The 26,077-nt window shown below is 31.3% G+C and overlaps 4 protein-coding genes across 4 annotated transcripts in view; 2 read left to right on the forward strand and 2 right to left on the reverse strand.

Moving 5' to 3' along the window:
- LOC149483523 (glutathione hydrolase 1 proenzyme-like) overlaps nt 1-8,913 on the reverse strand; it is a 35,162-nt gene extending 26,249 nt beyond the window's left edge. The window contains exons 1-2 of the mRNA XM_089702615.1: nt 8,772-8,913; nt 5,460-5,540 (exon numbers count right to left, since the gene is read on the reverse strand). Coding sequence (XP_089558741.1) covers nt 5,460-5,524 — 65 coding nt within the window. The 5' untranslated portion in view covers nt 5,525-5,540; nt 8,772-8,913. The remainder of the gene's footprint in view (nt 1-5,459; nt 5,541-8,771) is intronic.
- Nucleotides 8,914-9,021: 108 nt separating this feature from the next.
- LOC149483525 (uncharacterized) lies at nt 9,022-18,641 on the forward strand. The gene is made up of 3 exons (XM_089702623.1): nt 9,022-9,077; nt 17,710-17,846; nt 18,245-18,641. Exons 1-3 carry the CDS (start codon nt 9,022-9,024, stop codon nt 18,451-18,453), a joined length of 402 nt encoding a protein of 133 aa, XP_089558749.1. The 3' UTR covers nt 18,454-18,641.
- LOC149483526 (uncharacterized) lies at nt 13,202-16,600 on the reverse strand. The gene is made up of 3 exons (XM_089702343.1): nt 16,548-16,600; nt 15,867-15,997; nt 13,202-13,391 (listed from the first exon to the last, which is right to left on the reverse strand). Exons 1-3 carry the CDS (start codon nt 16,598-16,600, stop codon nt 13,204-13,206), a joined length of 372 nt encoding a protein of 123 aa, XP_089558469.1. The 3' UTR covers nt 13,202-13,203.
- Nucleotides 18,642-19,168: 527 nt separating the features above from the next.
- On the forward strand, nt 19,169-20,755 carry LOC149483527 (uncharacterized). Its single transcript, XM_089702622.1, has 3 exons — nt 19,169-19,218; nt 19,783-19,913; nt 20,358-20,755. The coding sequence occupies exons 1-3, from the start codon at nt 19,169-19,171 to the stop codon at nt 20,753-20,755; spliced, it is 579 nt and encodes a 192-aa protein (XP_089558748.1).
- The last annotated feature ends 5,322 nt before the right edge of the window (nt 20,756-26,077 follow it).

Genomic DNA, 26,077 nt, shown 5'->3' on the forward strand with positions numbered 1-26,077 from the left:
CAGAAAGGTCTTTATAAGGTAATCAGATTCGTTATTTTTCTTCTGAGAAACGGAAATAGAGCTCGGGAAGTCTAGTTTATTTATTTTACACTAGAATTGCTAATATGGCAAATTCTCTTGTTCTCGATTACGTAAACTGATTGCTTGTTGCGCAAGGTTTCAACGTGTTTACCTATTTAGATCGCTATTTAAATAACAATAGTAGGTAGGTATATGATTAAGCTTTTTTCTTATTGCAGAAATATAATATGTAACATGATTGAACTTCTTAGCAGGCAGATTAAATTAAACGTGTAAGGTAGGTAAATAAAGTTGCAGGTTAAAAGGTTGATATTATATTTTTCAAACGAATTGGTTTTTTCTTTATTTTTTATTGTGATTTTATACCTTTTCAAGTATATTTTAGTACTTTAAACTAGCTGTTACCTATAATTATTTAAGATTTGAATATTTTTATAGACCTATTTTCTGTGGTTTGACTGCTACCTAAACGTATCGTCATCGTCGAGACCGCGATGTTCCGACAATTTTCTAAGAGAATCACATCTCACCCACAGTAGTATTTAATAAAAATAAAATATAACAATACATAAACTGTGTACCTAAGTACTAGCAATATTCAATAATTCATAGATTATTCAAGAAAACAAATTGTTTAGTTACCTTGCATAATTACTTCAGCTTATCTATCTAGTAATTAGCTTTGTGATAATACTTATAATAACAATGTAGATATGCTAGTTAGCGGTTAGCGTCTCATTTATAAAGAGGGGATTCATATTTTTTTGGAACTATTGCTTGACTGACACATTATTTTCATGTGAAAAGATGCCAGATTCCTGCAAAATCTTTCACACTGTTGTATTTTATTTTCTTATTTAGCAGCTCGTTGTCTTAACATTTGTATAATCAAGAATTATTCTATTATATTATTTTGATTCATTCATACAAATGAATCAAAATATTTCATTTCATAACCAAGATTCAAAACTGATATCTTTATTCTTTTTTGTTTTTTTTTTATTTCATTTTCAAATAAGAAGCTAAGGTACCAGCCACAAGCATTTTCCTTAGAATATCAAGTATCATTCGATTGAGTTTCTTATCTGATAATCCCTATTTAGAGTTGAGAGTTGTATTAAAGGGTTCTTCCCTTCTTCTATTTACTTGATTGGGAGTGAACAATCATTTCGGCATCATTATCAGCTCTTGTTCCACTTAACTTACAGCTATTATAATTAATAACTAATGTTATTAGCTGGTTTTTGGATGACGTTGCGTTTAAATCAACATTTAAAAATTATGGATTTTTATTATTTTCAGTCACTTAGGGTGCCTTTCCACCATTAATGTGCGAGGGTGTGTAGCGAAGAATGCGTATGTAAAGATATGCGTATGTATGAATTTCATTTAGTTTGAAGATTGAAGCGAGACTATTGGTTATTTACAAACACATACACATACACATTCTCGCATATTATTGGTGGAAATGCACCATTATAGGCCGTAGTACCTAAAACAGTACACATATCATAAAGTTCATAGGTTCTTTTACATACTAATAAAATATAGTTACATAGAAGACAATAAAGAGTAAAATATAAATTCAAAATAAATGTCTTTTGTTTATACCTAACAACTCTGTATAATCTATTATATTATATTTTGTATTGTTATTGTGATTGAAAAGTAATATTTTATGTTTCATATTATTTATTGTATATTGTATGAAGTTAAATTTTGCGGTGCCTTTTATTTTTTATTGGCCGCTAGCGTTCAATCTTATTTCTTATCTATTTTTTTAGCCTAGATAAATTTAAATTTAAGTTAGCATTTAAATAATAGTAAATATTAGGGATGTAACGATACCGATACAGATACCGATATATCGGCCGATATATCGGCAAGCCGATATATCGGTATCGCCGATAATAAATCAACCGATACCGATATTTTTTTATTAAATTATTTCTTTTCTTTTATGTTTTTGCATTGTATTTATTCATATTGTTTTATTTCTGTTTCTGTAATAGTGTTAAGGAAGAGCGGAACCTCCTGACACAAGCATTTTATTTGCTTACTAGGAGTGTTCCAATCACAACTTTGTTTATGTAAAGGAAAGAAATAAATAATTTTGATTTTTTTTAATTTTTAACGTGATAACGTTTTTAAAATCGTTTTAGTCGGGTGACATGTTCATAAACTTGTGTCACACCAAAACCTCACGAGCGCGATCGCAGGTATAACGAGAGAGAGACGGACCGATCTCCCGTTTCATCTCGAGCGCTGCCACTGCATTATGTTATCACGTAAACATCTCGATCGTAAACCTACTTTACAAACATCCAATTTTTTTGATATCAAATAATTCAAAAATCCGCGCCCAATGAACGATGAGGGAGGCCGCCCGCGCGTGCGCACTTTGTTTTCTGAAAAAACTCTACCAATACTGCCGTCCTTTAACTAAAAGCCGTTAACCCTCAAATGGTCAATTTTCAGTTTTAAATGTAGGGTGATAGAGTTCAGAATTCTCTATCTTTCTGTCTAAGAATCATTTCTCTAGCATTAATAGTTATAAATATATGAAAATATTGTAAGCCGTTAAGTAACACAATTTTCAGCGATTCCATAACTTGAAAGCGTCTAACCAACACTACTTCGCTAAATTTCCTTAAAAGTACCTTAACCGCCAGATTTAATAATTATTTTTTAGCTTTTTACTTGACTAAAAGTACGTTATCAGATTATACTTGACTATAGGGACGCAAAAGGACTATAACTGCTTTATGATATGCTTTCATATAACGATTCCAATGGAAATCCTTACCTTATTTGCAGTTACTCGCCCTTAACGCTTTTTTAGTTAAGTAATTTTATTTAGGAAAAATTCTAATAACACTTTTTTGCTTAGCTACAAAGCAGCTAACCCTCATTTTTAAGCTAAAAGGCAGTTATCCGATTCTGGTGATGCATCAGTTTTGGGGATGAGAGTGATGATGAAATAATGTCGCTCCCAAGCAGAGTACCGATTGTTTTTGATTTTCTTTTACAAGACGTATTGTTTCTGATCAGGTTTACTAAGTTTTAAACAATCTAGCAGCTAAATTACGGAAAATATAACAAGTCAAAGTTACGAAAATTTGGTAGGTAATGGTTACGACAGTGCGAACTTTCAATCGTACTTCTCTGTTTAGACTCTGATTTGTCTCTGTAACTGAGAAAGAGAAGAAAGACAGTCTGTACTATTTAATTTTTAAAACTATTTATTAATTATTATGTAATTTACCCCTTGGGTGGAATTAGTAATCGACTGTCAAGCAATGTACTAGAGATGGTGATACAAAAATTGTTAGGAGTACACTACCTTTGACCCGCTGACGGGGAGTCCATTTTGCAACTATTGCTATTTTTTCTTATCTTTATATGTATTAGATTATTAAGATTTGTATTTTTTACATAGTAGCAAATAAAAAGTTTTCTACCTCCTGCTATTTTCCACATATTCTGGTATATTATATTTTCTGAATGTGGATGAAAGAGTCTTCTAATCATTTGATAAGCGGTTCTACATTATTTATTAAGAGCATCCCACATGTAAGAGCTTGAAGCCCTATTGAAACCAGGGTTTTAGTTTTTCAAAAACCTTGTGCACAAGTCTTAATTTTTTTTTCAGGAAACGATTTATGTTTATATGTTTGTGGTTCTATATGTACTCACATATCCGTGACTCGCAGAAGAATATTTATAAAATAACGTTAAAATTGCAATTCTAAATGAATATACGGTTCCAAAAAAGAAAAGCGAGAAGATTTATCTCAATCTTAACCCCTTAATGAGCCACTGTAATGAAATAAACGTGAACATGACGAGAAATAAAGGTTAATTTTATCGAAAACTTAAAAGAGTCATTTAGTAAAAGAGTAAAATACTTGTTACTCACAATAAGACGCTAAAACCATTAATTTAGATAGTGTTTAAATCCTTAATACTTAAACCTAAAAGCTTTTGATCCTTTTCCTTTCCATTAGTTGATGGTTGACCTAGAGGATGTAATTCCCGAGAGCAAAGCCTCAGACAGCAGCAAATTTTTAACATTAGTAAGATTAAAATTTAGTACAACTATATAGAATCATAGTACAAAAGCATCCAAAAACCCTTAAACGCTGATTATAAAGTTTTTGAAATTTAAATTAAAACGAAAGTCATAGCTTAAAAGTAGTTATAGTAGCTTAACGACGTTTTAGGTAAGCATTTTATTACTAAATAAAAAAAAATCACAAAATGAAAATAAAAATACTAAATTACTTAGCTAAAAAGTCGCTATGGTATGTAAACGGCCGTCTTGTCCAGTAAATAGTTAAAATTTTCAGATTATTATGCTGAACTAAACGAGAAAAAGTGAATTTAAAAATAAATTATAACAGTTTCTGGGTAAAAACTAATATTTATATATAATTAAATGTCGATCGATGTATCTCACAATAATTATTGTAAGTGTCATAATTTTTAAGAAATAACGATTTCCGTGTTTTTTGCCATTTACTCGAAACTCACTTCGTGGGCTTAACGGCTTTCTAGTTAAAGGACGGCAGAATAGTAAACTTTTATTAGGTACTGATTGTATGTGTATTACTTAAAGTTTAACTGACTTCGTAAAATAATAATACTAAAATAAATGGTTTTGTTGTTTTTTGATTTGGCATTTTTATTTAAAAGAATACGATTAACAGTTGTCTCTGTTAAATGTTGGTAACTTTTTATGCATAATTCACTATTTATTTTTCTACCAAGCCATCGATATCGGTATCGGTATCGGTATCGCCGATACATTACTACAAATATCGGTATCGGTATCGTATCGGCAAAATCATGTATCGTTACATCCCTAGTAAATATCTCTTTTTAATATCAGTACCTATTTAAAATTTTATTTAATTTTAAAGTAGAGATTAAATACACTCACTGATGCTGTTTTTTTCTTAGACTAATCTTTATTTTTAATTTTTATAGATATACATATATGTACCGTGTAGCTAACGTTGATACAATGTTTACATCCAGATATGAATAAAGTATGAACATTTTAGAATTATTATAGTTGTAAAAATACCAAGCTACCTATAGTTATGACTTTTGTACTTGAAAAATATAAAGTTATAACTTAAATTTTACAAACAATATAATATTGTTTCAATTACCTAGTCAGTAATAGTTTAACCATAACCACACAGCCCTTCGTAGCCTTGAAAAAATTCACATTAAAAATAATAACTAAGTAATAAGAATAGCCTAATTGAGGAATTGCGAATCATTTATAAATCAAATTTAAATTAACAGTTAGACTAAGGTATATTGAATATTATCATTCATTGTATAAGTTTCTGTTTTATTTCCTCATAGATACTACTTTAATTTTCAAGTAGGTATTTTTCCCGTTTGTTTTACTAAAAGTCCCTCACCCTTTACAACAACTCTTTGCTGTGGTGTTTCCTGCTTCTGTGACAGTCATGCTTTGGATTGTCATCTTGTGTGTAAACAATCTGGAATTAAATAAAAATAGTTTTTATTCAGAAATCTATACGACTGTTTTCAATGCCAGTATATAACAAGGACAGTAATAAAATCACTATCACTACATAGAGGTAGTATAAAACAAAGTCGCTTTCCCTGTCCCTATGTCCCTATGTCCCTTTGTACGCTTAAATCTTTGAAACTACGCAACGGATTTTGATGCGGTTTTTTTTAATAGATAGAGTGATTCAAGAGGAAGGTTTATATGTATAATAACATCCATTAAATAGTGGAGAAGTACTGTTATTTTTGAGGTTTCTAATGTGATGTCGTAAAAAATTACATTGTTTCCGCTTATATTGCAAACGCAGGCTGAACCCTACGAGTTTTATCAAAATAATGTACTAAGTATTATACACATTGAAAAGGTCTACAGAAAAGTCTATATGTCTATCTCTTATGGATAACCCACAATAACATTTTTTGTCATTTACTTTTTACGACAAATAATAGCTAATTTTCGAAGCGATTTTCACCAATACAGCATTAATCCTTAACCAATTAAATACCTTGAATACATTGTTCATTTAATATAGATCTATATGGCCCTTTACACCGTATGATTTAAGTGATTATTTTCGAAGTTATTACAGATTTAAAAATTGCGGGACGTAGCGTTTGCGGCGGTACCGGCCGGCCGGGCCGCTATGTTTTTATGTACAACGTTCACAGTTTTTCTGTAGTGTATAATTTAGTATCAGCATTGCACCCGTGCGAAGCCGGGGCGGGTCGCTAGTAGAGATATAAAAAAACAAGGATATAATTCATTTGTAACCTAGAACAGAACGTCATCTTGAGTCTCATTTTCCTCAACAAATTCACCTTCATGTAAAAAATAAAATAAGGACTAATTTTTATTTTTTTAGTAGACGTTAGTCATTTATAAATTTTAACTACTTTCCTGAAAATTTATTATTTAATTTTGTTTTTTTTTTAATCGAAAACATTCTTCATATTATAATTCATTTCTCTTGAAATTAATGTCTTTTATTCTTTAAACCAACCTTAAAACTACTACTTATAGTTTCCTTTAAAAATTAATTGAACCTTAGAAACAACCTTAGATAAAATTAAAATCCCTCTAGGGAAATAGGTGCATAAACATCCTTTATGTTTTAAGATTTAATAAATTTAGAATATACAGGCTACGTAGTTTCCGCATCAAAAACCAATACCCAAAGAATTTGGCTATATATGGACGATCTATTCATAGTATAATTCAGATAACATGAGATATATGACTAGTATTTCCCATTATTTGATTTGTATTTCTTGTTAATGTTGTTACCATGAAACGAATGAGTCATTCTTTAAACGGGGTTTCAGTCGGCCATTCATCATTCTCACTAGAATCGAATATCGGGCATTTGGAATAATTAGCTCGTCTATGAGAAGTAAATTAGACTTAATAGTAGGTAGGTACCTAGGTGCTTTAGGAACTAAGCAAAATTATAATAATTTTAATTGATTTTCTATGGAAACTTACTACATGGTATTACTGATCACAAGCATATAACATATTTTACAGAAATCATAAAAAAGTATACATTTTTTTCTTATTTTTTTTTAATGTTTTCGATCAGGTTCACCAGTACTAACTAGTTAAATTTAAAAATATTCTCAAATTCGGTGATTTTTAGTAAATAATTGAAAAAATAATATATACTCTAAAGGATCAACTAAATATGTTTATTATTTGAGTTCTAGAAATATTTAAGTGTGTTATGCATGTAGCGCGATTTAACATTTATCACTCATGACTCAAACGGCAAACCGTAGAATTTGAAAATCCTTATCAGAGCATACCTAAATACGTTATGTTCACGAGTTTCAGAAACTGAATACAAAATCTCCTTACACACTTATACATTTCATGACCTCTTAAAACTCACAAATTAGATATGTTTCAGTTGCATTTTCTATTACCATTAGCGAGGACGTAGCCATAGTTATAAGGTTTGAAAGATTTATAGCAATAGCTCGATGAGTTCTTAGCAGTTAGCAGGAAACAGTCAATTCATCACAATTCATTCGTCGAGTGCTTTCTCCATTTGTCGTAATGGCCTGGCTAACGTCATTCCATTATTTGCCTAGAAATTGTGTAGTCTTAACTTTTCTCCTTAATATTGCTGTATCGATCCTATCTATAATGTTTAATAAACCTCGATACATATGTGTAAGTATAAAATGCTGTTAAAAGGTATTTAAAATAAAAAAAAACCTCATCCAAGTATTAAGTCATATACTAATTCAGTTTCAAATTTCGGAAATTAGTATAAAAGCATAGGTATTTTAATACAAAATGTATGAACACGCATATATCAAGTCATTATTTATATTTAATGTTAAAATTTGTGTGTGGTTATATAAATAGTAATTAGAGATTATTTTCTTCATTACGCTTAAGATTACGCTCATACTAATGATTTCAGAGGATTTGAAACGGATAAAAATTAGATTATTTAAAACTAGCAGTCACAGTACATAAAATATTAGATATAATTGGCAGATTCGTCACGAGATAACGAAGTGTATTAATTATTGATGACAATACTTTTATAAAAAACTTCAAAGTCGATGAGCATTTGCTAAACCGTGTCTGGTTGCTTGAATAGCTGGGGTTTTTTACCTTTGGTAAATGATGACATAAAGTCATCATAATATTCTTATGTAGGTGTTTATTTTGCATCGATAATCGATATAAAATTCTTGTTAAATTTTACCCAGAAAATTTCCAACTTTGAGTTTCCAGGTTTTCGAGGAATATTCCTGCCTATGTAAGTTCTTTTTCGTAGTCGAGTGTATGAAGTGTAATTAACTATACAAAATTTATTTGAATTTCTAATTTATTAGAAGCTGCATTATTGATAAGTTGAGAGTTAATAAGTTTAGAGTAATAATACAAAATTCATAAAATTTGGTCCATTTGAGTTAATATATAATTGTATTTTAAAATCTCCCAATATGAAATTAAAAAATGAAATGTTCTTATCTAACAGATTATGAACATGTTAAAAATCTCTCTCATTCACATTTTCTCAAAAATCTTCCTTTTTATTTTAACCATTATTGTGAAATGTTCAAATCAAAACATAATTTAACTTTAGAAATAAATAAAATTAAGCAACATTCATCGATCGTGCTCACACTATTAAAGCCGTCTGATGGAATCAAGGACACATCGAACAATGAGTACTTACTGTTATCACCAGGTGTTGTATCACAAACACTAACCACTTTCACTATATTATTTGCATTTTACACTGCACTATTCGCGCTGTATAGTTAACTGGATATTTATTTGTTTATATTTTAGAATACGAATACGTTGGTGCGCGCGCGCCGGCCCGTGTCGCCAATGAGACGAAACAACGATCAGTCGACGTACATTTTTTATATTCTTCATCCTATTAGGGTTCTCGACGGGTTACGGGAGAGGAATCTGGATCGATGGACCCGTTCCCGAGTACTGTGGTAACGACATTTACCTGCGGTCGCGTATTTGTGTAAGTAACTATTATGTTTTTAATTTCACGCTATTATATTATACTCGATTAAATTGCAGTGTTTATTGTACGGCTGATTCGTTTTTGCACTAAGATTTTTTTTGCATATTGTGATAATGTTAAAATATTTTTTTAATTAGATAAAAGCTATAAATATTTTCGCGATGGTGGTTGTTTCATTTTTACGTATAATAACGCCATAATGTACGCTTGAATATATATTCTTAAAAATATTAAAAATAAATATTGCACCGACATCGACCTTGAAATATGAACTCATGACATGGAGTAGGTACCTACATATTTTTTGCTCTTTACATTATAAATAGTGTTTTCAAATATCAAAACTTCAATCAAAATATCGTAAATAGCAGAATGAGAACCCTCGGTATGAGCTTCACTATTGATATTCACACAGTCAAGTGTTGTTGAGTTTACTATCCATTCTTCCATCCATCCAAATTTTATGAATGTCCTTAAAACTTTTATACATGCATTTTAGTGTTCTTATGCTATATTATGCTCCCTTTATATTACTATGGTAGGTATGCAGTATGTCAGCAGTATGAAAGTAGTATAGGTTGCTTTTGATCCTTCACGTGAGCGAAGCTGCGAGCTAAATAAATCAAAGAGATAGAATCTATAGGTAGCGACTTGGTTCCTGCAGATTCTACGCTGACTGTAACATTAATTAAACACATTGTATGTCTGGGATTCAATCTTAATCCTTTTGAAATGTACGAAGTTTACAAGACAAAATGTTATTTACTGCAAGAGTCGGCAATTAATCTAGACGAAGAATTTTGAACTCATTTGCAGAGTCGTTGAAACTGATTGTCTTCAACAGTGAAGTTGACGGCTTAAATGATATTATCTGGATACTATAAGCCTTCTATAAGCATACTTCAAAGAAAATGATCCAAACAGTGATTAAATAACTAGCGACACTATTCCATTTAAATCTGTTTAAATTAATAGTAATGCTGTTATCAAGATAATATTTTTAAACCTACATTGTCAGGACGAGTCGTGAAACGTTTTTATGATGTAACAAAAAGTAAGTCAAGATAACCCGTACTTCATTTTAAAACCTGTTCAAAACGTGTTGCTTAAATATTTGGCAGGCTTTAGCTCAATAATTTTATCACGCATCTTATATCATCTTTACAAGCAGTTCCTCGTGATATATGTATTTACCTTTATTATTTATTTGTGATATTATAATCTGGGTTATATTCTTATATAGAGGTATTATATTGGTAGAGTACACTTTATATATATTATTTAATAACTGTAGCATAATTTCTTCACAATGCAACATGCGCTGACTTTTTATGGATTTCTTGTAAATTTATGGTAAAGATAACATGTAGGATTATTTTTAACATAAAGAAATAAGTGAAAAATGGATTGCCTGTATTAGCAGGATGATTTGTGTACCTACCGAAAGTGGTGGACAATGACTTTCTTGTAGATGTCAACAGTCACTTTGTAAATATAGATGATCATGGTGCAGTTTTGCCATGATTCAGTAACTCTTCAGTTTTTAATAATTGAAACATGATACAATACTTGTTTCCATTGCTAATTCCTGAAATTAATCGGACTGTTTCCTGCTATTTCAATTAGATCATCTGTCCATTTAGGAGGATGCCTTCCCACGCATAAAAGTCTACTTTATAATATTATATACTACAATCTAAATTCTTTAGGTTTATAAAAAAAACCCTAAACTGCACAAGCATTCTTTCAAAACACCTATCGCAACAAATTTGTTAATTTTATCACAAATACAGTGAGGTCACTTATTGAATTTTGCGGTACTTATAAAGGTTACCTTCTTTCAGCAAGGAATAATAAAAAGTATATTTTTAAATGATACAATCTTGAAAGACCAATTTTTTACCAACAAATTCATTTACCGTCTTTATCACTTAGTTACAATTCATTCCGATCAGCCAAAATGTTTTCTTTTAAATACGTACACAATCTATTCAAAGTATAGTTTTTCTTTGTTATAATTAAAAAATATTTTTATTTCAAACAACAATATTCGCTTTCATCATTTGCAGATTTACACAATCAATAATCATATCCATCGTATCAATTCAGCATAAACAGAGTCTTATAAAAAACAATTGAAGCATATTTGGAAGTCTTCATTACTACTATACATGTGATAAGGTTATTCCAAATTCTATTCTGTCCTTATTCTGTCTCTATTGCCCAGTGATGACCCACTACAAGCTTCAATAGTACTAGAATAGTAATTTCAATAACCACATTTGGCCTAGAACATTCCAGCCTAAATTATGTCGTGTAGTGTCACGAAAGTAATCAACGTTTTTTAAAAAGTTGCGAAATGGACGTTTGCAATTGATGTGCGGGGCTTCAATTTTAACACGCTCAAAGGGTTTCCCGAAACTGTTTCCCCATCACTCTTTGGTCTCTGGTTAAATTGTTTATGTAGTGCTATAATTAACCATTATGTATCTTAGGGCGTATTCAGAAAGAAAGCTTGAAACTTATAAGCGCTTATAAGCGCTTATCGGCGCTTATAAGCGCTTATCGGCGCTTATAAGCGCTTATCGGCGCTTATAAGCGCTGGTAACCCGCGCAGGAAAATATATGAACATGCGCTTATAAGCGCTGATCGGCGCCGACAAGTTTGTTGAAACTTGTTGGAACTTGTCGGCGCCGATCAGCGCTTATAAGCGCATGTTCATATATTTTCCTACGCGGGTTACCAGCGCTTATAAGCGCCGATAAGCGCTTATAAGCGCTTATAAGTTTCAAGCTTTCTTTCTGAATACGCCCTTACATGTGTTTCAGTTTATGCTATGTCTGACAGACGACAGTGCTAATATTTATTTAAAACTTTAAAAGCGACTTAATATGGAGGCGGTTCTTAATTCAAGGGTTTATTTTGGGTTTTTTGTCTCTTGTTTCAGAACTTTTGACTGCGTGTACCTACCTGCGTGTCATTTGAAAACTGATGGCTTCCATTTAGTACCATTTAAATTTGGTCTCGTTCTGATAGCTTAAAGGCGGTTTAGTTTTATGTTTATAGGCAAGGTATTTGACCTTCCTCATCATTAAAAGATGTTTTGAATAAATATATATTTTTTAAACACACAGAAGTAAATTATATCACAATATGAAAATTCAGTTATAAGGAAAGACACAGTCCCCTTTATTTAGAATCTCCCACACATGTTGATATACCTACGTTATATGTACATAGTTTAGCTTTAGACATTGGTAAATCCAAATTACATATAATGATTGTTCAGTGGAAAACACGTGTGTGGGTTTTAACATTACATTATTTTATACAACTGATATTATTCTGAATTAGATTACAAATATATTGATAATTGGACACTAAATAATCTTTCCTGTTAGTTTCCGTTGTTGTATTTTTATTTTTTATTGAAAAACATATTGTCAACCAAATGGAGGAAAAAAAATGAATAATAAAATTAAAGGGTTTTTGTTTCAACGCAGCATCATTAGATATCCTTCATATTTTTTAAAAAGCTTAACAAAGGTAAGCTATAAGACAAACAGTAATATATTATGGTAATATGAGGAAATAGTTTCATAAAGGTTAGAGCCGGGGGCAACACTTTGTTGGAAATATATGCAAAACTTGCAAAAGAAACAATCTATGAACCAAGAAAAACTTATGATCTATATATAGGGAATCATTGTATCATGAATATTATTTATAACAACGAGCGGTCCGCCCTGGCTTCGCCCGTGGTACCTTTTTTTTTTAAGTGGGGAAATCTTGCATACATACCCACGGCCTCCGGGGAAAGAGCCGTAGGTTATGTCGGATTTCGCCCGTGGTACCTACATGTTTAAACTATCCTATCTCTCAAGTTGGATCGAACTGCACATGGTGTGCGAATTTTATTATAATCGGATAAGTGGTTTAGGAGTCCATTGAGCACAAACATTGTGACACTACATATTAAGACAAACATATTAAGATTAAGGTGATAAACAAGTGGTCAATATTCAAACACCGATATACATACTTTTACAGCAATTACGTTTTATTAAAATTATTTTCAGAGTACGATAGGTTGCATACGATCAAGACTATTTATTTTCGTGTTTATATTTCAATTGTTTTCGCTTGGTGGGTAACCTGTTGGTATTTAGAGTCGTCTTCCCATAACGTGTGGCCAAGTTTCATAATTTTTGATATAAATAATTTCGAAGCACCATTTATTGTTCTTTTATAAACTTCTTCAGGGGTATCTTCATGGAATATTTGAATAGCTGCTGAATGTGAGATGTTTCCTGAAAACATATCAAATTATTGTTACGTTAAATATTAACCAATCGCTATTTAGTTGTAAAGAAGCTACAACTACTAAGAATTTTAATTTTCACAACTTTTATCGAACACCGCGGCACATAATATTAGAAGTAGTTAATGAAAAAATATATTCTTTGAATTGTTTTTAATATTGCGATGGAATCCTTCCAAGGATTTATCAAACGAATTTAAATTATTTAGCAAATTACCAGAGGTTTGAGCCCTGAAAAACGACCAATTAGAGATTAAAGTAGATGTTGCAACAAGGCACGTTTAAAAACATATTAGAATTATGTTTATACATATTTGGAATAAAAGCAGACCAAGGATCATCTCGGTGCAAAGCAATGCAACTAAATTATAATGAACAAAATACATGTTATGTAAGATCTATAGAAAAACTATAATTATTATACTTAGAACAACTTCCATTTATCATTATGGTAAAGTATATTAAAAGAGTAAAAGTAAATATTTATTATAATATAAAATAATATAAAACTGTGTAATTAATTATGAAAATTGAACACATTATCCGGGAAGAAAAGGGAATTTAAACGAATAGTAATCAATATTCAATTTGTCGTTAATTAAACTATTCTGAACGCAGTAATCAAGTCTATAATGAACAAAGCTGACCGATATATTTAACGGCATAGTTTCGGTTCGAACTCTGAACCCTGGATGAGAACTAAATTATTGTTAATGGTCCAGAAGTTGATTGACATAGCATGAATCGCTAACGTATGTTGTAATCAGATTAATATGTTTGCGATTGTGTTACTCCCGACTCCCATGGTAATTAAATGCAAGGAACGAATGTTTATTTGTATTATTTAACGAATCTTAATTTTTTTTTATTAAATATTTATAACGATGTGTAAAAAACGGCCATCGATACTGTTTGGACTTGAATTTACGATGATGTAAGTTGTACTCACTGTTTACTAATATTTTACAGTATTATCGTTACTTGCCCAACAAAAGCACATCTTCAGTTTGAGTTCTGTTTAGTATAATTATGCTTAGGTACATATGAGTTTAGTATTCAGTCCGCAGACCAAGGTCCAAACAATTTGGTCTATTCTCTTTTAATCCACCTTTTCCTTGACGTGACGCACGCGTTTATTGAAGTGAAACTTCTTTAACGGGGTTGGACAAAAATATAGTGTAACATTTTTGCGTTACGCCGTATGCGTGACATTTTTGCGTTACGCCGTACGCGTGACATTTTTGCGTTACGCCGTACGCGTGACATTTTTGCGTTACGCCGTACGCGTGACATTTTTGCGTTACGCCATACTCGTGACATTTTTAAGGTCATAAAGAAGTTTCACTTCTTACGTGTGTACTCTAGTACACGCATACATTTTTTTTTGTTTATTGGTTCGATTGACAATTATCTCGAATAAGAGCGCTTTTTGATATGCCTACTTCAAATGAATACGATAGGATCAGCATTGTACAGAATACAGAATACGAGAGTATTATTTTATATTTCCTTTCCACAATTTAGTTATTTCAGAAATAACTTGGAATTAAAATAGTATTCCACTAAGCTGGCTCGTAAGGATAAAGAGTATTACATTTAAATATGACCAAAGAGCTTTAACTACTATAATACTAATTAAATGACTGAACCTTACAAAGCCACGGTCTTTGTAATAAACATGGTCATAATTATAATAAAATATTTTTACTTCATTCCTGGATGTATATTTTATTCCTGTTATAATTTAAAATGTATATTTAATTATTAATGATTTCTCTATTTAACTATGAAATGAGGTTTCGAAGTAATTAAAAGGGTCAGTGTAGGCGTAGGTACAGTTAAGTTACAAGGGATGTATTTATTAATTAAATATTTAATAACATTTGTAGTTTAAGTTTTAACATTTGCGCTTTATTTTAATTCGGTTTTTGCATCAGCGACATTTCATCTAACTCAGGGGCCTGGGAAAATGTCTTTTCCGATCAAATTGGACTCAATTGGATTTGAGGGCTGGATACAAATTTTATGGCATTACTTAGTGATGATCGGAACGGAATTTATTTCCATTTATAGCGATAAATATAGATCATTCGTTATATGACTAATATTAGCAACCCTCGATTTTCCTGATTGTATTAAATGAATGTTTTAATGGAATCTGCGAGTTATAAAACCTAGAATGACAAACAAGGACGTAGATTCATGTTATTTTGTTTCGCCTGAAGTGTTCATACTTTCATTGGCACTTCACTTCACGTATGTTTCTATTTCTTTATGTGCATCTACGTCTTTTTAAGCGACTAGATACGATAGACATCATAGAGCAGATAGTAACATCAGCTACTATACCTAATGTACAACAGTAAGCGTTGATTATAAAAGTATGTGTACACACGTACGTAGATAATTGTTACTTTTTCGGTGAAAACATCTCTCAAATAGTTATTAAAAGTCAAATATAAACCTGTTCTAAGTCCACTCTTGTGTTCCACATAGCAGTAAGTATATCCAATGAACACGCCTACAGCTATAGCCGACATTATCATCACAATGAGAGCTGCAGTGCAAACGACACATACCAGCCATTTTGGTTTACTGTAATCATAGATAAAAGAGAGTTTTATATGGTTTTACTGAAAGATTATAAGCACTTAGGGGCACCATTCAATAATTGACAGGATAAGGTGCTTTATTACTCTTACAAACTGTATTCCCTATTTGCTAAAACCAGATGTTAGTGGTGATAGGTAATCCCTGGAATACATAAGGAGTAAAATGCAGTCGGCTCTTCCTTTTCACATCACGATTACAATGTGGTCTTGTGATGATAATGGCGTGTTAATTATTGTTCTGACTTCTGAGCTGAGCTTTGCAGTTTATTACTAAAACTTCTCGGGAAAAGGTCGTCTTTCTATTCATTAAAATTATGAACATTTTTGTTGTCGTTGTTTCAGTTGGCGATAAAGATATTATTCAAATTTGAATATGATAATATGATAATGAAAGCTTTTAGCTTTAGTGTTTTAAAGTGGTTGTAGTAGCTTTCCATTCCATTTGAATATAAAAATTCCCTCTGGTAGGTACATATTTTATGCATTCGGTTGATTGATAAAACTCATAGAACGTTTAGATAAAAATAACTTACTTCTTTAGAGACTCCGGTAAATTTTCAGACTTTAAAATTGTATAATTGGTCATATTATCTTTGTTAATAAATAAAGAATATCAAAAAATAGCTGACATGACAGATCAAACCAATCGCTTGATAACACAGAACTTACTAAGGTCAGTCATATTATAAGTACTGTCTGATACTTTTCTAAATTTAATTGTATTTTTAATCACTCTTTATTTATTTGGGAACAAATCAGATGCATTATTAAAATGTATGTACTTTATAAAATGGTCAATACTTTTAAATGTGTGTTTCAATGTGGTTTCAAACAACGTTGCAAAGATCACGCTTTTCTTTCTTTTGGCTATGATCTCGTATTTATGGCTAGTTTTCTGACATAATATACATATTTACATTGTTTATTTTTTATATTATTTTTATATTTTACAATATATCTTTTATTATTTTACTCAAAGTAAATAATGTGCCACTGTTCTGCAATATTAAATTGTTTAGGAAATTTAACGTATATTTTCGAAAAGTAAGTTTAATATTTTTATCCAGAAACTCTTATATTTTATATTAAACCCAAAACCCATTTCTTAGAGATATGCCCAAGAAAACCTTACATAAAAAATATCTTTCGCATGAAATCTTACTCACATAATAATGACGGCAAATAGTGATACATTGAATTCTTCGAAATTAAACTTTGATCGATATTATTTTGCCCATGCGGTTTTAAGGGAGATAACAACCAAACTATAAACATTAAATAGGTACCTTGGTTTTCGTTTATAACGAAACTATGGCGGGATTTAATATTTAATATTCCAAAACTTGTATCTAAAGAATTCAACATTATAAATGAAATGAGCCGTTGATAAACGCCTTTATTACTTAAAAACTCCGAGGATTAATTTGGACAGTAATGAGTTCCAGAAACTGGGATTGTTTTGAATCAATGCTAAGGAAAAGACAATAAAATTGTATTAATTTTTTCATTTTATTTCATAATGTATTTTTAATATCGTTGTATCATGAATAAATAGAGATTTTGCATATTATATATTTTAAGATAAAGCGGGCGAAGCTGCGGTCGGAAAGCTAGTAGTATCATAAAAATATTTCTAAACAGCATATCCAGGTAAAGTTATTTAAATACCTAATATTTAATTTATTTATTTTTCAGACTCACAGCATGTTGCGCCGCGGTAGCTGTTGTGTCCTGCCTCGTTTCAACCTTAATATTTATGTTGAGCATTGGAATTGGCCTTGGTTACAATTATTGTTACGTTGACTACACTTCTGGCAGACGAGTTGAAGATGGTATGTATTTGCTATCTTATAAATTGTTGAGTTAAAGTAAACACAAGAAGAAGAGCTTACTTATGTCCATCTAATTAGAATATTTAAAGAGATTATTTTTCTCTTTTCTAAAAATAACACATTAAATCTAATTGTTAGCCTTAAAATTTATCCAGTAGGTATGTCCTAATGACTGCTTCCCTGGTACAGTGGTTGACGCGTGAGCGTAGCTAACCGAAGGGCCCTGGGTTCGATTCCTGGTGGACATGAAAAAAAACCTACTTGTTCCAAAAGAAAATCTATCAGTTACACAGATGTATGCATAATGCATCTGCCCTTTACCCTCACTTGGGGACACAGGACTTCACTTTTCATGTCCTAATGAACAAAATTACTAAATTATTTATAATTATTTTCAGAAATTAATTCGGCCACTACAATAGATGTTAATTCTATAGTAGAAGTAACACAACGTAATACAAATAACGCCAATGTGTCAAAAGCAATAGGACGTATGTACCTACAACCAACGATGAGCATCCCCTTAAAGAGTAACATCGACTTCCCGCTTCTTATACAGAGGATTAAAGCGTCCAAGAAGAATATAACGTTACAATTAACGTTATAATTACGGAATATTCGCTTTATTATTGAAGATGAAATGTCCAAGTTGAGTTTCAAGGAGCTATTGTGAAATCGTATTTTCTTTTAAGGAAGTGAACGTTGGGAACAATTTGCAGCGCTCGGGGTTTATACCGAATACAAGCTTTATAAATGTATAATTAACAACGATTTTTACAATTTTTTTGTTTAGAGAGAAGTCTTTTACTTTTATATTTTTATTTTATTAAAGTTTGTTTTTGTTTTTTTGGCTTTTTTTTCGTAATGAGAAATGAAATGTTTCTCTACTATCGAAGTTTAACAAACAAAGGTAAGTATCAATAGCAAACAAAATTTTATATTTTTTAGAGAACAACACTTTTGGTACTTTCATAATTCAGTAGTTCGAAAGCTTACCTCCAACATGCTCTCAAACGTTAGAGCCATGTTAGAGCTTTGTAATATTACTTTAGATAAAGTTCGTTGGAATCACATTCATAAAAAATTAGTTGACTTTTTCAATATATAGATGTGGTTAGCTACTATTATGTAAGTATTCTGTGATATAGACAAAACATACATAAACGACCATAAACATATCCTTACCACGGCCTTACCACTTTCCAAAATCTTTATGACACGATAATAATTATTATGGTAATTATGTCATTACGACAAATTCATTACATTATTGTCTCTTTGATATTTTTTTATATTCTGAAGAAAGATACGATTCTTATTTAATGGGTTGTATAGTCAGCGTTATCTCTCATGTGCTGCAAGTATCCGAGAAGTAAGTATCTAAATTTAATGATTACTGAGATAAAATTCTTATTTTCGTTATCTTAAACGTGAAAGTTTATAAGTATGGATGGATGGATGTATGGATGATTCTATTTCACGGAAAAACTATAAGATGGATTTAGTTTAACTATAAAGGAATATAGGTTATAAATGAGACTAACAGCTATAGAAATATTTGATTTTGTATGCGGGTTCGTCCACGGGGGAAACCGTCATAATTTATTGCTTCCCTGGTTGGCCTAAGTTTACAGATGTAGTACCCACGTAGATTTTGGAACTTTAATTGGCTGTTAGCTGGTTTAATTTCCCAAGTATTATGTTTTTTTAGTTCCTATATTGCTATAATATCATATTTCTGACAAATGAATTTTTATTTCATTTCATATAAAATTAAGGGCTTTATTTTTTAAACTGCCTTGTTGTATAATATGAAGTGTTTACCGATTATTTAAGAGAACAAAAGTTTATTTACTATAATCTCTAAAATCTTCACAGGAAATTGTAATAATGTCTATCAACAATAAATTATATACAATACTTACTTGCTTTTCAGGATATCAATTTGTTTCTCATGCGCCGCGTTGGTATCTTGCATCATTGTAACAATAACATTAACGCTATGTATGGGGATTGGTATCGGATATAATTATTGCTACGTAGATTTTAAAACAAGGCACAGATACGGTAATTTTTGCATTGTTTTTCCCTTTTCTTATTAAACGAAGCTTTAAGCTTAGGATTTCACTAAAGACGCGTTTAATGTCTCCTACTTTAAAATTTATGTTCTCAGCTCGAGCTCAATGAATTTAGATTGAAATTGAAAGCTATTTTCTGTGGAATTATTGAATTTATTCGAGTTCATTGAACTGTTTATGTGGAAAAATACTAATTCATTGTTAAAATGTGTGGAATTGAGAATTTTAAGTGAATTATAATTTTAGCAGGGATGAGAAAGTTGAAACATTTTTGAAGTGAAACTTCTTTAGACGCGTTGATAGTAAAATTTCAAGGTCACGTCATGGAGTAAGGCGTCGAATTTAGTATCTTTGAATCTTGCCAATGAAGTTTCACTTCTGACACATGTGCTCGGCACACACGCTTTTTTATTAAATATATTTTAATTTTCAGTGCCAGCACGCTACAAATGGTATCGCTATCACCCAACTCCACACTGGCGACGATCAGAACGTGATGATTCTTATGATTATGTTTCGGAAGATGCTGAGGAAATACAAACAACAGAAATAAATTCTAATTCCACAATAACTACTCAAGCCTATGAAAATAATGATACTACTTCAGCATCACTAAATGAAAAAACAAGTCCTTCAAAGGTGTATGACGTAATTGTAAATGAAATATTGAAAGAAAATGTAAAACGTAATAATCTAAGTAACACAATTGAATTAAATGAAAATGAAAACTCGAAACTACTTATTCCTATAAGTGGTTTGGATTTAATATCTCTATTGTCGAAGTGGAGAGCTGAAAATAGAAATTATTCACTTCAAATAGTTGTTTCTTAATGGGTTCGAATAATGCGTTTAGATGATTGTACTTTTAGAAATAATTTTACTATATATTTAAGAATATTTTTGAATATATTTTGTTCGCTTTTCATTGTTTTATTTTGTTTGGCGTAGTAAGTAATACTCTTTGTATTATCAGGATTCAGGATTTCAGAATAGTTGTAATCACAGACAGAACAGTGTGGTTGTAATAATCTGTAGGGATTTCAGGGCAAGTTTCAGTTTTATTTATTTATTATTCTGTGAATATTTGACAATGGCATACGATTATGACGTCAGTCAAATTATCATGATTGAAAAGTTTACTAAATTATTATTACCCATTAATTTATAATATATTCCATGACTAATGTGGTTAATTAACGGTCAATAAAATAAAACCAATAGAAGTATTGCAGATAGATGACCCCAATGGATCCTGCCGTAGTTGTAATGCTACAGGCAGTTGCTTTTAGAATAATGTAAAATAATGTGGTAAGTAGATAGCTAAAAAGTAGCATAATATCTTTAAAATAGTTAATATATATTCTTGATCATTGTGAAACAACGTATTATATGGTGAAAAAAAGGTTTATTACCTACCTATCGTTCATACAGTTGAGTTCATAAAGGTTATAATACAAGATAAAGCGTTTTCAGATGGTAGAGATTGTGGTAGAGATCATAAGAGATGCACATTTAGGTAGCTATAATCTCTCAACAAAAACACGTAGGTGTTGGATTCTTTTTTATTCCATAACAATATTGTGACAATACGTGCATAATTTTAATATAACCAGTACTGAAGAATACCTATTAGAATACTCTGACCTGTTTCCAGGACTAAAAGCGGAAATACAAAGAGCAAGGAATAAAAGCAATATCCATATCTATAATCATCTACATACATTAGGGTATCATATATAACTGAAAAGTATTTTATTACAAAGTTGTGATGTAGATATTGATAGATAACAACTTCAAATCGTAAACCTGATCGTGAGCAATTTATCTTGTTTGTTTGGGTCGAGTTTTATTTTGCTTTCGCTAGGTGAACAGTTGCCTCCAAATACATAAGTACACTCGATTTATTCCAATTTTGCTTTGACTCGTTATAAAGTTTTTGTTTATTTTGTTTTCCCTAGGTAATAATATTAAGCATAGTTTTGGAATAATATAAAACGTCAGACAATATGAAACATAAGTTGTATAATACGTAATTTAACTTCAACAAAACTTATACAATGCATACAGGCTACAGCATAAAGTTTACAGTGCCATTACGAATGAACTTGATGATATACCTATTATCAGACTTACAGTCGGTATGGTGTAATTTTTTTGTGACAAACCGACTTAGTAGATAGGTGAGATAATTTATAGGAGTTTAATAAATACTACATCACTGCTAAGTATCAAAATCCGTCCAGTGGCTTTCGGTTGAAAGGGTAAAGACACATTCATACAAAATTTCGCATTTATTCGTAGGATATTATGCCTAAGATTGCAAGCATAATTTCACTGATTTTAAACTATTAATTTTGTATTCTTTCATTTAGTTTTCGTAACATCATAATTGGCGGTGGTGGAAGCGGTTGTTGTTTCCCAATACCGAACCCGTGTTGCTGCTGCCATTGCTGCTGTGAAGTCATCTGCAAGTGTCTGTGCTGTTTTATCTTTCTTGCCTTGATTGCTGTGGGAATCTTGATCCTTGCTGATTTGTTGTGTTAGTATTTGTTTATTAGGTACTATTTAATAATTGTTTATTTATTGTGTTACTAGCTTCCGCCCGCGACTCCGTCCGCGCGGATGTGGGTCTTCGCGTGGATGATTTATTTCTCCATTTTGAGTAACTCTGACAATAACATCTTATAAATATCTATTGGACCCAAATACGGCTAGGCCTATTATAATACCCAACGTGTGTTCGCGGTTCTACAGAACAACGTCTATGGATAAAACTGAAAAATTAAGATTATTTTTTTTCTACGTATTTTTCCAGGATAAAAAGTATCCTATTTTACGCCCAGGATAATAAGGTATAATTATACCAAGTTTCATCGAAATCGAACCGTTAGTTTTCACGTGATGTCTTCACATACAGACAGACAGACAGACAGACAGACAGACAGACAGACAAAAATTTTTTTAATCACATATTTGGGTTTGGTATCGATCCAGTAACACCCCCTGCTATTTATTTTTTCAATATTTTCAATGTACAGAATTGACCCTTCTACAGATTTATTATATGTATAGATTTGTTCAATATTCCATACTTATATTACCTATAGTTTCACGTTTATTTGCAGGTTCATAGTCTACAGTTGCAGTGCTACGAAGGTTTGTACAATTTATGAAAATAAAAACAAATTTGAATGTCATATCACAAAGTTGTCACATGACAATGTCGCGTGATGTTTATGAAATGGAATAAATAAAAAATGCGGTCCAACAAAATTTTAAATGAGAACTCAGAAATGAAGTAATGTGGTATGTTACAAAAGCAGCGCAAAGATATATGTTTTCGAATACTTAATAGAATTTTAAATCCATTTCATAAAATGTGTTTTTAAACAAACATTATGTTGAGTACGAAGTTTTATGTTACAAGATTTTTCGTTTTATGAATCTATCAAAATATTTTAATATAATGTTTGAATTGATATATTATGTACTTTATTTTATTCATGAAAAGTTTTTTAATAGTTTGTGTTTTCGATAATATATTGTTTTCATTATTTATTATATTTAAATTGATATTGCAGCTTTGAAATATGAAATGTTCAATTGACTATGACAATAGTAATTGTTTCATCCTTTAAAAACAACGAGCCAACCCCTTTATAATTATTGTATTTCTCTAACGTTATCAATTATCATCTACCATACACAAGACCATCGAATTAAAGCACAGACGTGTCACATCACATGTCTTTTTGATTTTCATCACGCTTTGCCTCATCTTCCCTGTGTCAAATAAATTTTATTAAAAATGTATTACAAGACCAAAGAGTCAATCAAAAACTGCTGTATGCTTGATAAAATTCTACAAAGTAAAAGCGTTATAATAAACCTAATATTATTTTTACTTTATTTTCAGCTGGGGTAACGTGTATATCAGCAATGATGCTATAAGTACCGTAGCACAAATTATCTTTTGTGTAGTTTTCTGCGCTCTCGGCCTCATAGCCTTGTTCGTCCTGGTAATTAGTGACGTTATTTGTAAGTAAACAATGTATTTAGTTATTATAGTTAATTAGTATCCCGGAGTTTTCTGATTGTGTCTATTTTTCTTTCGTCAATATTCCTGCTGTCCTGAGTCAATTTAAAATACATGCTACTTGTTTGAAAGTAAGAGCTAGCGCGCACGAGCAACTTTGTCTCCGCAACTATTTTGTCTCTCCACCCATGGGCTAGTATGAAAGTGCGCGCACGTAGCGACGCAACTCCCCATACAAATTGATGGGAGAGACAAAATAGTTGCGGAGACAAAGTTGCTCGTGCGCGCTAGGTCTTACTGTTTCTAATGAAACAAATAGATGATTTTTTTTTTGTTTCAGAGTGAAAACGTAGCATGATGTTGAAAAGCGAAACGTATGGACGTATATTGACGTGGAAAAAAGATCGAAATGTAATGGATAACATATTCATTTATTTCGTGATACGTTTTTGTGGTTTTTCTGTAAATTGTGGTTGTATTTTTAATAATGTTTCTGTGATACGTTTAATAAAGTTTGCATCAGAGTTCTCATAGATTTTTTTATTGGTTAAATGAATTTTACTAAAATAATTTTCACATATAGAATTTTTATAGCCATTGTACAATGTACATACGATAAAATCAAAATTTAATACGATTTTTTAGGATAATTATACTAAACCAACACAGCCGATAGTTGAAAAATAATAAATATCTTGTGTAAATTGAAAATGTCGTCTTACGCTTTAAAATATGGTAGGTATATCCGTCGTGAAATTATTTGATATTTCATATTTGCCCCAATGAAAATATTTCCCCCATGAGCATCTATAAGTACTTATATAGTGAAATCTTTTTTCTTTTTGACAAAACTATACGAGGATATAAGAACTCTTCTTAATTTTTCTTCATAGAGTGCAGATATGTCATAATTCACATGTATCTTTGATTTTTATCACGCCTTGCCTCATCTTCCCTGTGTCAAATATTTTTTTATTAAAAATGAATCGGATTTAGTAGTAACTATGTGGTAAGTAACGCCCTTCGCCACAGTCAACGTGTCCCTTTTAAAGTCTAAGTAATGCGATGATACCGTCCGACTAGGGCCCTTCAGGCCTCCTCCACTCAAGCGATAGCCCAAGCCGAAGTTCGAGATCCCCGTCAAGGGGGGACGCCCTTGCGCATGGGTGGACCTTCAGTTCACCCACGCGTCCGCGTTAAAATGTAGAACGTTAGCCCTTCTGGCTAACATTGAGAGACACCACACAAAAAAATGCGATGATACACGCATCGTCATTGCAGATAAATTTACTAAATTGTTTCTCCTTTCAGTTATTGCTGTGCACATCTAGCGAAGTTCCTTTGCTTCTTAATACCAATGGTAATAGCTGTCATGGTCGGCACATTTCTTTACAATCACATAAAGTCTGTTCGAAATGACTTGCCGTAACGAGGTTTCTATAGATTTCCATAGCTTTTATGTGGCAACAATGGGAAATTGGCTTATTATAAAGTACACATGTGAGTTATTGTTGAGTTTTCCCTTTATCTGTTTAGTGAAATTGTTAGGCGTAAATCACGTGTTCTTTATATTTCATGTAAGATTTCATGTATCTAATTGTGCTGTTCTATATGTTTAATTCTTCAATACTCACAATAGTGTTTTATCTATTATTTGTTATTATATCTTATGAATTACATAGAGAACATAAAGAACCATAAATTAGTGTATAATAAATATTATACACTAATTTATGGTTCTTATACCCCAGCCACACTATGCTACTCGTCCTGCTACTCGTGCTGCTCCTCGTCCTGCTCATCGCGCTGCCGCTCGCCTCGATATTGCCGTCTGGCCAGTGGCCACACACTGCTCTACTCGCGCGATTAATCGCGACGCTCTTCACTAGGGATGGGTCGTCGACGTATTTTTCATCAACGAGACTAGATAGTTAATGTCGTTCATCAACTAGTCATTCAACTAGTTAAAATCTTCGACTAGTCCATGTGTAAAATAAATAACTATTATTAAATAAATTCTTAAAACAATAAATTCTAATCTCAATAAAACAATTAATAAATATTTATGCTTTCGTACAAAAATTATACTCCCTAAAAAAAGTATAACATACTAAAAA

Source organism: Colias philodice, chromosome 13 (genome assembly GCF_061535455.1).
Source record: "Colias philodice isolate Cphi_HAF_F1 chromosome 13, ilColPhil1 Martin Lab GWU primary, whole genome shotgun sequence".
Lineage (NCBI taxonomy): Eukaryota > Metazoa > Arthropoda > Insecta > Lepidoptera > Pieridae > Colias > Colias philodice.

Bases quoted from the DNA above. Each gene is read 5' to 3' on its own strand.
- LOC149483525 (XM_089702623.1), top strand. From the start codon at position 9,022: ATGGACCCGTTCCCGAGTACTGTGGTAACGACATTTACCTGCGGTCGC. The intron at 9,078-17,709 runs GTAAGTAACTAT...TTTATTTTTCAG, and splicing joins ACCTGCGGTCGCGTATTTGT to ACTCACAGCATGTTGCGCCG. The intron at 17,847-18,244 runs GTATGTATTTGC...AATTATTTTCAG, and splicing joins TGGCAGACGAGTTGAAGATG to AAATTAATTCGGCCACTACA.
- LOC149483526 (XM_089702343.1), bottom strand. From the start codon at position 16,600: ATGACCAATTATACAATTTTAAAGTCTGAAAATTTACCGGAGTCTCTA. The intron at 15,998-16,547 runs GTAAGTTATTTT...CTATGATTACAG, and splicing joins TTACCGGAGTCTCTAAAGAA to TAAACCAAAATGGCTGGTAT. The intron at 13,392-15,866 runs GTTTATATTTGA...ATATGTTTTCAG, and splicing joins CAAGAGTGGACTTAGAACAG to GAAACATCTCACATTCAGCA.
- LOC149483527 (XM_089702622.1), top strand. From the start codon at position 19,169: ATGGGTTGTATAGTCAGCGTTATCTCTCATGTGCTGCAAGTATCCGAG. The intron at 19,219-19,782 runs GTAAGTATCTAA...CTTGCTTTTCAG, and splicing joins GTGCTGCAAGTATCCGAGAA to GATATCAATTTGTTTCTCAT. The intron at 19,914-20,357 runs GTAATTTTTGCA...TTTAATTTTCAG, and splicing joins TAAAACAAGGCACAGATACG to TGCCAGCACGCTACAAATGG.